This window comes from Macrotis lagotis, chromosome 6, assembly GCF_037893015.1.
Source record: "Macrotis lagotis isolate mMagLag1 chromosome 6, bilby.v1.9.chrom.fasta, whole genome shotgun sequence".
In the NCBI taxonomy this organism is placed as follows: domain Eukaryota; kingdom Metazoa; phylum Chordata; class Mammalia; order Peramelemorphia; family Peramelidae; genus Macrotis; species Macrotis lagotis.
The window spans coordinates 118,021,420-118,035,055 of record NC_133663.1 but is presented as its reverse complement, the minus strand read 5'-3'; the positions used below and the strand labels follow the sequence as shown (position 1 = coordinate 118,035,055).

Here is a 13,636-nt window from a genome sequence, read left to right as displayed (position 1 = left end):
AGCATAGACTGAATGCATTGATATTTTTCTTTGTAAAAAAGGAGGCAAAGTTTTCTGTTGAGAAGAAATCAAAAGACTGGTATAGGAGGATTGCATAGAAAAGTGGTCAGTTCCTGGGACCTAGATAGTAGAAGAGTAAATAAAAGTTTTACTTAATGCAATGGAGAGACAAGTTGGAATTATATAAAATAATATTTAGTGAAATCAAATATCATGGTGAATTTTTCCAGAGCTCTCTCATAGAAACACAAAATGTGGATTGTATGAGTAATCCTGGGCTGAGGTTACCAGAGAATTAGCAGGGAATAAATCATGACTGTTCATTGAGAGATTATATGAAAATGTAATATGTAAAAAATGCTTAAATATAGTATCAGAATTAGAGAGGGAAAAAATCAAGACAAAACTAGAAGAATGAACTGGAAGACCAAGGAGGTGTGAAACAAATCCTGTGGTTATTGTAGTACTCAAATATAACATGGATGGATAAAAATCATTGTTAGTTATGAGAAAGATTTACGACACCCAAAAAATCAAGTATGAATGAGACTTCATTGTGTTATAGGAATTCCTTTTCTTTTACTGAAGAAATTCACATTATCCTTTCTTTTTCTCTTATTTTCCTTTATTTTCAGTTTTATGACTAGATATAAAAGTGAATCACCAAATTGCTGTCTTCCAATAAACTTATTGCTGTAGAGAGAACAAGCCATGAACAGTCAATACATTTAACTTCACCTTCAGAATAGTCCTTTCTTCCCCAAAGAACAATCAAGTTACAGAACTACAATAAAAGCATTTTTTCCTCATTCCCCTTTTATGCCCTAAGCCAAGGCCACTTTGCTAAAGGAACAGATAATACAGTGCCTCATGGACCCTTCCCTTTCTGCTCCATACAGAAAATAGAGAGAATGAAATTCATCAAATGTAGAGTAACTGTTGACATCGACAGATTTATATCACAAACAATGAAGAATGATGATTAGAGTAAGAGGACAACATATTTTTTTTCTCATAGAAACAGAAATGTTATGCATAGCATAAAACTTTCGTTATCAATCCTCTGAGAAAGCAACCGAAATTTCACAGAAATTTCACAGATTTTCATAATTGACAGGGTTTAATTTTCAACTAAAAAGTATTCCTTTTACAAGTGACCTGTCAAGAAACATCAAATCTTTCCCCAAAATTTCAGTTGAGGTGGTTCCTGTTGCCTTCTCAAAGCAACAAATCCTAATTTGGGTCAACTGAAACTTGCTGAGAAGTTTTCCCTTTAAAGAGACTTATAGGGCAGAGTGAAGATGGTAGTGTGATGATAGGAATCACCCAGAGCTTTTCCTAAAATGACTTTACATGAAGCTTCTACATAGACCTTAAAGCTGCACATCCCAACAAAAATGAGCAAAACATCTCAACTCAGGATATAGTGGAAAATTTTCAGTAAAAGTCTGTCTCTTTGGGAAAAAAGAATAGTATAGACTAGCATAGGCAGAAGAGCAGAAAAACTAGCAGGAGACTCTTAGTCACACAGCAGCTCAGGTCCCGATTCAGCAAGGAAGCTTGGCAGTAGGCCAGCAGTGAGAGACCCAATCAAAGGTTGGAAGACAAAGTCTAAACCCTGGAATGCTGGAGCACCAGATGGGATTGGGTTAGGAAGAAACTTTTGCATTGTCAAAACCTTGGCATAAAGGAGCAAACAAATCTCTGCATAAGCACTATCTAGGCTGTATAGGCAACACCAATGCAAGTGCTAAGCCAGGGACCAGATCCCAGTCTCAGAAAAAAGCTTCATACTATATCCCCTGTATCTCAGGAGAAAAGTTAAATTATAAAAATGAGCACAAAAAACCTTCCAAAAATAGAAGTAACCATTAAAAGCTACTATTCTGATAGGTATGATAGAAATGTCATCTCAGGAGAGGAAACCAGTGACAAATTGTCTACATGTAAAGCCTCAAAGAAGTTTATGAATTGGTCTCAAATATAAAACCACTTGGAACAGCTCTATAAGAATTTTAAAAACCAAAGAAGACAGGAAAAATCAAAATGAAGAAAATTAGTGAGAGCCATGGGGTAGAATTATGAAAAATTGCCTGAAGAATTCAACACTTTTAAAAGAAAATATAAAATGACCAAATTGAAAAGAAATGTAACTTAAAAGAAAGCAAAATTGAGCCACTGGAAAACGAAAACAAGTCACTTAAATGTAAACTTAAACAAATGGAAAAGGAAATAGAAAATTAATTGATGAATATAAAACCCTAACAATTAGAATTGAACAAATGGAAACTAATAAGTCTTTGCGACACCAAGAATCCATCAAACAAAACCAAAGACTGAAAAAAAATAGAAGAAAATTTAAAATATCTTTTAGGAAAAACAAACAACCTTGAAAATAGTTTCAAGAGGGATAATTTATGAATTATTGGTCCACTTGAAAGACTCGATAAAAAAGAATCTGGAAAATAGAAAATAGAAGAAATTATCATGGAAAATTGTCCCAATAATTCTACATAAGAAGTCAAAACATATCTTTGAAAGAATCCACAAATCACTTCCAAAAAAAGAATTCCAAGAATACAAACTCCAAGGAATACCATGGCCAAATTCCAGAATTCTCAACTTAAAGGGAAGATACTGAAAGCAGCCTGATATAATCAATTTAAACACAATACAAAGGAAGTACAATCAGAATTATACAGGAAATACCAACTTCAAATGAAGGATCTGGAATATGATATTTTGGATGTCAACGATCTTGCATTATAACTAAGAATCAACTATCCTTCAAAATTCATCAAATTCTTTGAGGAAAAAGATGGATTTTTCAGTGAGAGAGAATTTTCAAAATTTTCTGATAAAAAGTCCAGAAGTGAACAGAAAATTTGATCTTCAAATAGCAGACTCAAGAGATGCATAAAGTGGTAAATGGAAAGGGGGAAAAAACACTACTTAATTGAATGCAATTCTACAAGGTAAGATAATATTTGAGAACAGTATTTCTCTTAGGATAGTTAAAAAAATTTACATAGAGAGAGAGAGTACAGGTACAGAATGACAATGAAAGTGATGAGCCTTTAGCCAGTACTTTAGGTAATGAGGGTAGGATATAAGTGAAGAGACTGTACTTAGAGGGTGTAGGTATAAATAAATGTGATTTTGCTTTACTTGAAACTTTAGCTACAATTGAGGGAGTATACTTGGGGGATATAAATGATTCAGGAAGTATTATACATTAGCTCATGAGAATTGCATAGAAATGGAGCAAATTTGAAAAGAGGGTGTCATAAAATTGTTTATAGTTTGATCTAATTTAAGACTTGGGAATGAGACAGTAATGGGGAGTATATTTGTACAGTGGTTGTGGATATGAAGCGAGTATGTGGCATTGTTGCTTATAAATCTACTAATCAAACCTTGAGCTTGTACTTCTATCAGGACAGATAAAAAAGATGATATTTCAACAAAGGGGTTTGCAGAGTACCAGTCAGGGTTGAAACAATATAGACATGTAAAGAAGCATTATACCAGGAGAGGGCTAGGAATTAGTCTGGCTTCTCAAAAATAAAATAAAAAATAAACAAAGGACTGAGTAAATGTACAAGGGTTAAGAGCCAAAAATTCAAACTAAGAAAAATTCCCTGGGATAAAATATCGGAAACAAAAATTCAATTACAAGGAAGACTGAAAACAAAGAAAATATCTAGATGAAACACATAAGATGTTATTCAGAAAGATTATGCTTTGGGACATAAATGCTCATGCCACATGCCAATGGTTCACTTGATACCGAACTGATGCTACTATTATAAGAAAGTCTTTGTATACTTTCTGTAGAAGTTGCTTGGTAACATATTTGGAAGAAAATAACTCTTGTTCTATGTTTAAAATTGCTGTTTGTCAGAGTCATCAACTGCAATACATTGGTTCTGACCAGGCAATGCAAGATATTGTTTACAAACTGGTATCAGATCTTCACAAAAGAGAAACAAGAAAATGGATGGGAGTTGTACCATAAATTAGGAATGGAAGAGCCAGGAGACTTCAAATATAAGACATTCTCAGCCTAGCAGCAATCAGACTCAAACTGAAATGGCGAAGTAAATGATGAATCTCAAAAAGAAGTGTCATAAAAACAAGAAAAGGATAATCACTGTCACAGAAGTAAAGAACAGGTAAGCATCTACCTGAAATACAATAGAAGAAAATTAGTGTATTGAAATGCAAATGATTCCACTGTTCAACACAGGCAACAATCTTGCATCAAAAGATGCTCATGGCCAAAAAACTTAATCTTTCAACTTTTAATGAGTTGCATATATATTACGAAAAGAAGACATTCTTAGGAAGTTCTATGCATTCAAGTTTGTAGTTGTTACTTGATGAAAATATAAGAAAATGTCTTACTTTTTACATTATAGACCCAAAATAGATTTGTTGTAAGAAACAGTTAGCAGAAACAAAAAACCCTGGGAAAAAAAGCAAGGGTATTAACTTTAACTTCAGTGTTCCTTTATATTTTGACACACTTTGATCACAAGGTGCTAAGCACTTTGCCTAATGGGGGTATCATAAACTAAGAGAACCTGAAACAGTGTCTATGTTATTTACAATAATTTGTAGAGTTTTCAGGTGAGACCTCCAGAGCTTAGGGATCTTCAAGATTCTTACATTTAATTAGATCAGCCTCCATGCTTCACTTAAAAAGGAGCTGAGTACCTTGGATGGCACATGGGAGGAGGGTAAAGTGGGAGAGACAACAGGTCTTGCTTTACTTAACAAAGTGTTAAGTACCTTGTGTGAGGAGGGCAGAGGTAAAGTGTGAAAGAAGATGGGGGGGGGGAACAAATGTTCAAGAAATAATATGACTTTGAATGATACTTTGGGTTGTGAAGAGAACTGAGAGGACTTGAAAGATACTTGAAAAAGGGAGTAAGGTAAAAAATGATCATAATTATAATTTGATTCATTTTGAGTCAATACTGCTTAACAACAATCAACTAAAGGAGCTATGATCATATCTAGATAAGGACAGGAACTTATCAAGCAATGAAATAATCAAACTTGAGATTTATGATACCTGATTAATAATTTTAGAGTGATAAATAACACCAAGGGTAGAGGCAAAAAGATTTATAATTTTAAAGGCAAAGAAGGGAGAAGGAGAATGCTGAGTAAATTCTATTCAACAGATTTAGTTCAGTGATGGAATAAAATACATTCCAATTTGGGTATAAAAATCCAACTTAATCTATGTGGAAGGGGGTGGGGACTTGGAAGAAGAAAGATAAGAGAAGAAGGGACTGATAAAGGGTAAGGGAAGAAATAAGTGAAACTGAACTGAAAGTTAAATTTAAAGAAGTTAAAGTGGAAAGGTAGTAAAATTTTGGTGAGGAGGAATAGGAGAAAATGAAAGAGATGAATATAAGTGGAGAAAGATAACATGGAGGTAAATACAAAATTAGTAATAATGGAAATTGTGAATGTGATGAACTGTCCCATAAAAGAGATGCAGAAAGCAGAATGGATTAAAAATCAGAATCCTACAATTTGTTGTTTACAAGAAACACATTTGAATCAAAGAGATACACACAGGGTAAAGGTAAAAGTTTGGAGTGCAATATATTATGCCTCAACAGGAGTAAAAAAAATTTCAGGTTGAAATCCTAATCTCAGACAAAGTAAAAACAAAAATTGACCTCATTGAAAAGGATAAGGAAGGAAACTACATCTTTTTAAATGGCACCATTAGGAATGAAGCTATATCATTACAAAACATATATGTACCTAGTGGTTAAAGCATCCAGATTCCTAGAGGAAAAGTTCAGTGAATTGCAAGGAGACATAGACAGCAAAACTTTAATAATGGAAGACCTCAATGGCCCTCTTTCAGAACTAGATGAATTTAACAATGAAATAAACAAGAAAAAAGTTAAGAATATGAATGAAATCTTAGAAAACTTAGATAATATAGACCTCTGGAGAAAACATAATGGAGATAGAAAAGAATATAACTTTTTTCCCAGCAGTATGTGGAACCTTCACCAATGATTGATCATGTACTAGTGCCCCAAAACCTTAAAATCAAATGCATAAAGGAATAAATAATAAATACACTTCTCAGACCATGATGCAATAAAAATTACACATTATAAAGAGTCAGGGAAAGATCAACCAAGAACTGATTGGAAATTACACAACTTTATCTTAAGTTATGGGTGGATCAAACAGCAAATATTAGAAATAACCAATAATTATACCCAAGAAAATAATACTAAGGATATACCATACCATAATTTAAGGGATGCAAGCAAGGAAGTTTTGACAGGAAATTTTGCATCTCTAAATGCCCATATGAATAAAATAGAGAAAAACGGGATCAATGAGTTGTGTATGTAACTAAAAAAGCTAGAAAAAGAATAAATTAAACAACTACAATTAATACTAATTTAGACATTCTGAAAATCAAGGGAGAGATTAATAAAATGAAATTCAAGAAAACCATTGATGTCATAAATAAAACTAAGAGTTGGTTTTATGATAAAGAAAATAAAGTAGATGAATCTCTGGTTAATATGATTTAAAAAAGAAAGAACATAACCGAATTACTAGTATCAAAATTGAAAAGGTGAACTAACCACTATTGAACAGGAAATTAAAGTCAAAGTTACTTTGCTGAACTTTATGCCAAGTATCATACAACTTGAGGGAAATGGATAACTAATTACAAAAATACAAAATGCCCAGATTAACAGAACAGAACAGAAGGTAAATTAATTAAATACCCAATTTTAGAAAAAAAATTAAAGAAACCATCAACAAACACCCTAAGAAAAATCTCCAGGTCCAGATGGATTTATGAGGGGAAATCTACCAAATATTTAAGAAATAATTAATTGCTATTCTACATAAACTATTTAAAAAATAAGAGAGAAAGGAGTTCTGCCAAACTCCTTTTATGACATCAAGATGGTGCTGATACCTAAACCAGGAAGAACCAAAACAGACAAAAAAAATTATAGACAATCTACTTAATGGACACTGATGCAAAAATCTTAAATAAAATTTTAGGAATGAGACTATAGCAACTTATTACCAGGATAATACACCATGATCAGTTTAGATTTTACCAGGCAAGCAGGGATAGTTCAACATTAGGAAAGCAGTCTGGCCAAGATGGTGGAGAGAAGAGAGGCACTGTGTTAAGTACTCCTGGTGTCCTCTCAAAAACAACATGAAAGAAACCTCTTAACAGAAACTTGATCAACAAAAGCCAGAAAAAATAGCTAAGAGAAGAACACGTATCAACAATGTCTGTCTCAGAGGATGTTGCTGTACTGGGAGTGGAGACCAGAGTGCCGGCACAGGGATGGCAGCTGGGGAAAGCAAAAGGACCACATCTGCAGAGCCTAAACCAACTTTAGCCATGGAGTCTTTGGCCTGGGGAAGGGAAGGTCTGCATGCCTGGAAATCATCCAGCAGGGTGTGTGAGCTGAGCTACATAATTTTAAAGGAGCACTCTTCCAGTAAAAAAAGGGCAGCCTCCCCTCAATGTGCTCAGACTCAGGTGTGAAGAATAGAGACTGGCTTCCTCTCCCAGGGCAAAGTACATTGTTCAAGGTCAACCCAAACCCTGCTGCCTCTCCTCAATCTATGCAGAGAAAGCAACCAGAGCACCCTACTAGCCAGACCTTGGAATTACTAAACCAAGTGTGCTCAGGGACCTATCCCGAGCCTTCGCCTGGATACATACCTTTCCCCGGTCTTCGGACTTCACGGACCCGTCGGTCTTCAGACGCACGGACCCTCCTTTGGGGAAGGAGGGAAATAACTGGACAGAACACCCGGTTGCAGTCTAACAAGCAGGTCTTTATTGCTTACATAGCTGCGAAAAAAGCCTCTCCTCTTCCCCAGTCCCCTCCCTTATCTAGTCTTCTGTTCCTCCCCCGAGCTCCTCCCCTGTTCCTCCCTCATGGGCGGAGCCACTCCTGTTACTGGGGCATTCCCAGCACCCATGTGGGCGGGTTCACACCCCCAGGCGTCTCCTAACCCATAGGTGGCCAAGGTCCAGAGCTGGGTCCAGAGCAATTCCCCCTTTTTGTTTAGACGGGGTAGTGTCCATTTTTGGTCATTCTCTGGGATTCTGGAGAAGAGCACGAGGGTCAGCCTTTGATAGCATATTTTTGCAGCAAGCATATGTAGCAAAAGAGGCAGGATAGAAATAATCATAGTCTTAATAGCCTATAATAATAAAATTATTTCAGATATGAATTAAGCACACATACACAGACATATGTACGAACTCACAGAAAACATTCATTTTAACCAAGCTGTGATTGATGCCCTGGCCGGCATCAATCCCAGAATATAGGAACATTTTCCTATCCCTCCAGGCCAGTAGAGAGATGTGAAAATGTCTCATTGAATTTTTTAATGAACCAATTAAGACCGGTCAAGAAAAAATAACTTTTAGAATCAATTAGAATGTCTTGAGGAACCTCTTATATAAATTTATTAAGAATTTTTAAATAACCAATTAATATAAAATTTGAATGCATTCTTAAATAACTCTATAAAATATAATTTTAACTATTCTAGCTCACAAAAAATGTAGTTATAAGTACAAGCACTGGTGATGTGCATTCTTTTTTCTATTTTGCAGTAATATAGGACAGTTCTGGCAGAAGGCCTCAATCCTTAGAGAGAGCGCTGCCTGCAGTCGCTTTCACCAGGAAAGATGAGATGCAAAACGGTGGATAATAAATATTTATATTGGTGCTGAATGAGGAGTGCAATGAATAAGAGACATGGTATCTGCCTTGATGTTGATCAAGGCAGTCTTCGTTAGGGATATTAAAAACCGTATCAAGCAGGGGCCAAAAATACAAAGGAGAAATAATATGGCAACAGGACCTATCCAGCTGAATAACCACTGTAAAAATTGTAAATGCTTGAGATAATTAGCAATATTAAAGGCAGCAGTTTGATGATTTGAAAAATCAGTCGAAATATTTCTCAGTTCTTGAAGCAATAAGGCTAACTGATGAATGTCTGATGAAGCATTATGAGATAGTAGTGTACCCTGTAATGCAGCCCGTATCCGAAGCCATGAACCAACAAAAGAAGAGTTGGTAAGATTTACCTGTAATGGAGTGACACACAATGGTTTATATCTATAGTGACAAGGAATTTGGGTTATCAATTCATGGTAAGCAAGCTCATTCCCAATGTAAACTACTACAGGGGCCAAAGCATCTATTTCCTTTTGAAGTGCCCAATTTATATGATTTTGAGTGGTCCACATGGATGATTGCTGGGTCAAGAAGTTCTGCAATACAGATGCCAAATATCCTTGTCGTTGGTAAAGATCCTGAATTTGGAATTCCTCATAAAGTGAGAAAGCAAAATTTATGATATTGAAAGCAAGATCGATCACCTCACGCTTTTGCTCCGAGGTCTCTGACCCACTTGGTTGGAGCCCAAACTGGTTTCTCCTTTTCTTTGCCATCCGGATTTGGATCTGGTTGAATACAAAGATACCCTTGTCCATTTATAATTACCGAGCCTGGGCCATGCCATTGGCCATCTGGGCTTTTCCACAGTACTCGGTTGCCTATTGGGCAGGGAGAGGGATGGCTAGTTGTGTGTGTGTGGAGTGTTCGTGAAGTTCCCTGCCAAAAAACGCAAAGCTGGGGAGGTACCATCATCTCTCAATTGAAGAAAATTCATGGTGTATACAGCCTGTGTTACTTGTGTATATATAAGGCGGCCACGACCACTGACTCCCCCTTTTTGTTTAATGAGGAGGGTTTTAAGGGTGCGGTTAGCACGTTCAACTATGGCCTGACCAGTGGGATTATATGGAATTCCAGTTTTGTGTAAAATGGAAAATTCTTGACAAAAGTTTGCAAACGCCTTGGAAGAATATGCAGGGCCATTATCTGTTTTTATGGCTGTAGGAACTCCACAAGTGGAAAAACAGGTTAAAAGATGTGCTATAACATGGCGGGCTGCCTCACCAGGTTGAATTGATGCCATGACAAAATTAGAAAAGGTGTCTATGGAGACATGAATAAGGGTTTTCCCATAGTGAGTAACATCCATCTGCCATAAAGCATTAGGATGGTCTCCGCGGGGATTAATAGCACAATCAATGGGTGGGGGACGAAATGGAGCACAGCCAAGGCATCGTTTCACTATATCCCTGGCTTGATCTTTAGTGATGCCATACAGATGACGAAGAGAAGGAGCTGAAAGATGGTACTTATCATGTGCCTGATGGGCTTCTGAAAGTAAAGGGCATAGCAATGCTCGATCTACCGTATCATTACCACTGTAGATGGGCCCAATAGTAGAGACATGGGAACGGACGTGCAGCACAAACACAGGACAATGACGAGAGAGGAGATTTTGAAGGTCTGCTAACAAAGAAGCAATAGTACTAACACGAGGATTGATAAAAGCTGTAGGGAGTTCTCGAAGTGCTGTAGCACAATATAGACTGTCAGTGATAAGATTAACAGGCACGTTGGCAAAATAAGCAAGAGCACATGTAACAGCAAGGAGTTCATTTTTCTGGGCTGAATACTCAGTGGTAAAAACCTGCAATATTTGCTTTTGTGGGACGTAAAAGGCTGCCCGTTTATTTTTGGTGGCGTCAGTGAACACATTTGGTCCATCAACAGGGGTAGGGGAAATAATTCGTGGTGGGGGTTGTAATGGAAGACTGTCCCATCCACGCAGCGTTGGGGGTAATGGAAGATTGATGACATCACATGAAGTGAGTAGGGCAGCCCATTCAGGGATAGAGTCAGTAAAATAATGAAGAGCACCTTCAGAAGCACAAATATTTAAAACACGATATTTTCCAAACATACAAAGACAACGATCAGACATAACTAGGAATAAATTGGCCAGCATCGTAAATTTACAAGGGATGCTTCTTTTACTTCTCTTGCCATTCTATGACACCTTGCTTTTGATAGAGACAACCAATATGTGACCTTTGATTTAAAATGGTAGCAAATATAGGTTGCTCAGGATCAAATTGAACTATAGACTCATGACACCTGGACAAAATCTGTGTCATGGCCTCTTTGGCTTGTGGGGTCCAATACCGGGGTGAGGTCAATGTGGAATCTCCTTTCAGGATATCATAAAGAGGATACATCAAATCATCAGGAATAGGAACTGTAGAACGTATCCATTGTATGGAACCAATAAGTTTCTGGAAATCATTAAGGGTACTACATTTCTCTAAATTCACCTTTGGGGGTATTCTAGATGCCCTCCCTTCACTAAGGGTGTGACCAAGGTATTGATAAGGGCTAGTATCTTGTATCTTATGAGGAGCCACTTGAAGCCCATATTTACTCAAGGAAAGGAGCATTTCTTTTGTTAATCCTTCTAGCTCCGTGGCTTGCTTAGTAGCCATGAGAATATCATCCATATAATGGATTATGATGGCCTTGGGGTACTTACTGCGCAGCAGGTGAACAATAGCTGCAACATATGCTTGGCACCTAGTTGGACTATTGGCCATTCCCTGAGGTAATACAGTAAACTGATACCTGATTGACGGGCTTTGAAAATGTTTTTGATGGTACCGAGAATGCAAATTTATCCCTATCCTCAGGGTGAAGGGGAATGCTATAAAAACAATCCTTAATATCTATTATCTTTATAACAAATTCTCTAGGTATAAAGGCAGGAGAAGGAAGACCCATCTGTAGCGGGCCCATAGGGACCATTCTTTTATTCACCGCCCGTAAGTCAATAAGCATTCTCCAGGTGCCAGCTTTCTTTTTTATTACAAATACTGGAGAATTATAAGGGCTGGTGGTAGGCTCAATTCTGTGTTGTAACAATAATTCCTTAACTATATCTTTTAATGCGGTGAGCTTCTCCGTAGAAAGGGGCCACTGTTCCACCCACACAGGGTTATCACTCCTCCACGTAATCTTTGGGCAGCTCACCATAACAGTAGCCCCTAGGAGTTTGTTGCCAAATGTTCAGGGGTGGTAAGATACAATTGTAACTGATATAACAAATCTCTACCCCACAGGGCAGAGCCTAGTCCCATAATCTTTAAGGGACGAATAAAACCACTTTGTCCTTCATAACTCCATCTTAAATGACGCTCTGCTTTTCTAGCCCCTTGGTGGCCTCCCACCCCCAAAATAGGGGTGGTAGATGACATAAGTGGCCAAGAGGGGTCCCACTGTGCTGAATCAATAACAGAGACATCAGCTCTAGTGTCGATCATTCCTGACACTAATTTACCTTCTATATTTATCTGTATAATAGGCCGTTGTGATCGGACTTCAGTGCACCAATTTACTTGTGGGACACTCTCACTCTCAATCCATGGCAAAGATATTCCTCGGCCAATAGCCATGCCAGGGGGAAGCGTTACTGGGTAGCAGTGTGGCTTGGTAAGGTATACAGTAGTGTCACCAGATGGCAGTAGTTGGGTGTGGACAAGTACAGGAGAATATCCTGTAGCACCCACTACTAGTCAGGGAAATGTGGCCGGGACCACTTCTATAGAGGCAGTACTCCAGGGGGTGATTATTAATGAATCCTCTTCCTTTCCCTGCTCAGCAACTGTTAGAATAGTTTGACCTAGATCCTCTCGTTCTGTAGTTCCCTCTGATATCGCTCCTGCAACCCTTTTGGTTCCGGGTCTGGCCCCATGGGCATCTCTGAGGCTACTGTAATCAGATAGGCTCTGGTGTCGGGGCCCCCACGGGGAGGGCCCCTCCTCCCGTTTCCCGGAACCAATGTTTTCTTAGATCTACAGAACTTTGCCATATGTCTGCCTTTTCCACAGGAATAGCAGGTGGGCTGTTTATTGCCCTTCTTCTGACCTGCAAGACACTGTGCCTTAAAATGCCCTTCTTTTCCACAATTAAAACAAACGCCCTTTCGTTGTTTAAGGCCTTCACTAATCCCCTGAGCTATGGCTATTGCCATGGCTTGGTGTTCTCTACTTTTAGGGGGGGCCTCTAAGAGGCGCTCGATTATATCACTTATGGAGGGATTAGCGCCCAAACCAGTCAAGAGCTGTTGATATTCAGGGCGAAGACCCTCTTTTACCAACTGCGGAATAAGCAGTTTGGAACCAGCTGCGTGTCCTAAAACACGTACGACTGTTTCTTGTACCCTGCTGATAAAATCTGTAGGGGTTTCATTGGCTCGTTGTTTAAGACCAATAAGTTTCTCCCTTTCTGCCCCTTGGGCTTCTAGCTTCCCAAAGGCTCTGGCATGGCAGAGTTGGATAGCTGCGAATACCATAGGCTGTAAATGTATTTGGTCTCCAGGTCTTTTCCATCTTCCTGTCCCTGTAATCATCTCATAAGCCTCATCAGGGTTGGTGATACCTCTCTCCTCTATATACTGTTCTGCCTCTCTCTTTTCAAGGGCAGTAAAAGTAACTGCTTGTCCTGGGGTGAGCACTGCACCAGTAACCTCTTGCCAATCATAAGGGGTCCAGGGCCATGCAGCAGTGGCATTAGTTAATAAATGTTTCACATATGGCGAAGAGGGGCCGTACTTGGCAACAGCTTCCTTGAGTTCTTTCAATACTTTAAAAGGAACTGGCTCATGACGGCGATTGCCACCCTGGCCATCATCA

The 13,636-nt window shown here is 38.2% G+C and overlaps 1 protein-coding gene and 1 pseudogene across 1 annotated transcript; one reads left to right on the top strand and one right to left on the bottom strand.

The window, feature by feature from the left end:
* Nucleotides 1-3,721: 3,721 nt before the first annotated feature.
* LOC141491801 (polycomb group RING finger protein 3 pseudogene) lies at nucleotides 3,722-4,443 on the top strand (annotated as a pseudogene).
* A 7,546-nt stretch (nucleotides 4,444-11,989) lies between these two features.
* LOC141492204 (endogenous retrovirus group K member 25 Pro protein-like) lies at nucleotides 11,990-12,397 on the bottom strand. The gene has a single exon (XM_074192756.1). It carries the CDS (start codon nucleotides 12,395-12,397, stop codon nucleotides 11,990-11,992), a length of 408 nt encoding a protein of 135 aa, XP_074048857.1.
* Between the last annotated feature and the right edge of the window lie 1,239 nt (nucleotides 12,398-13,636).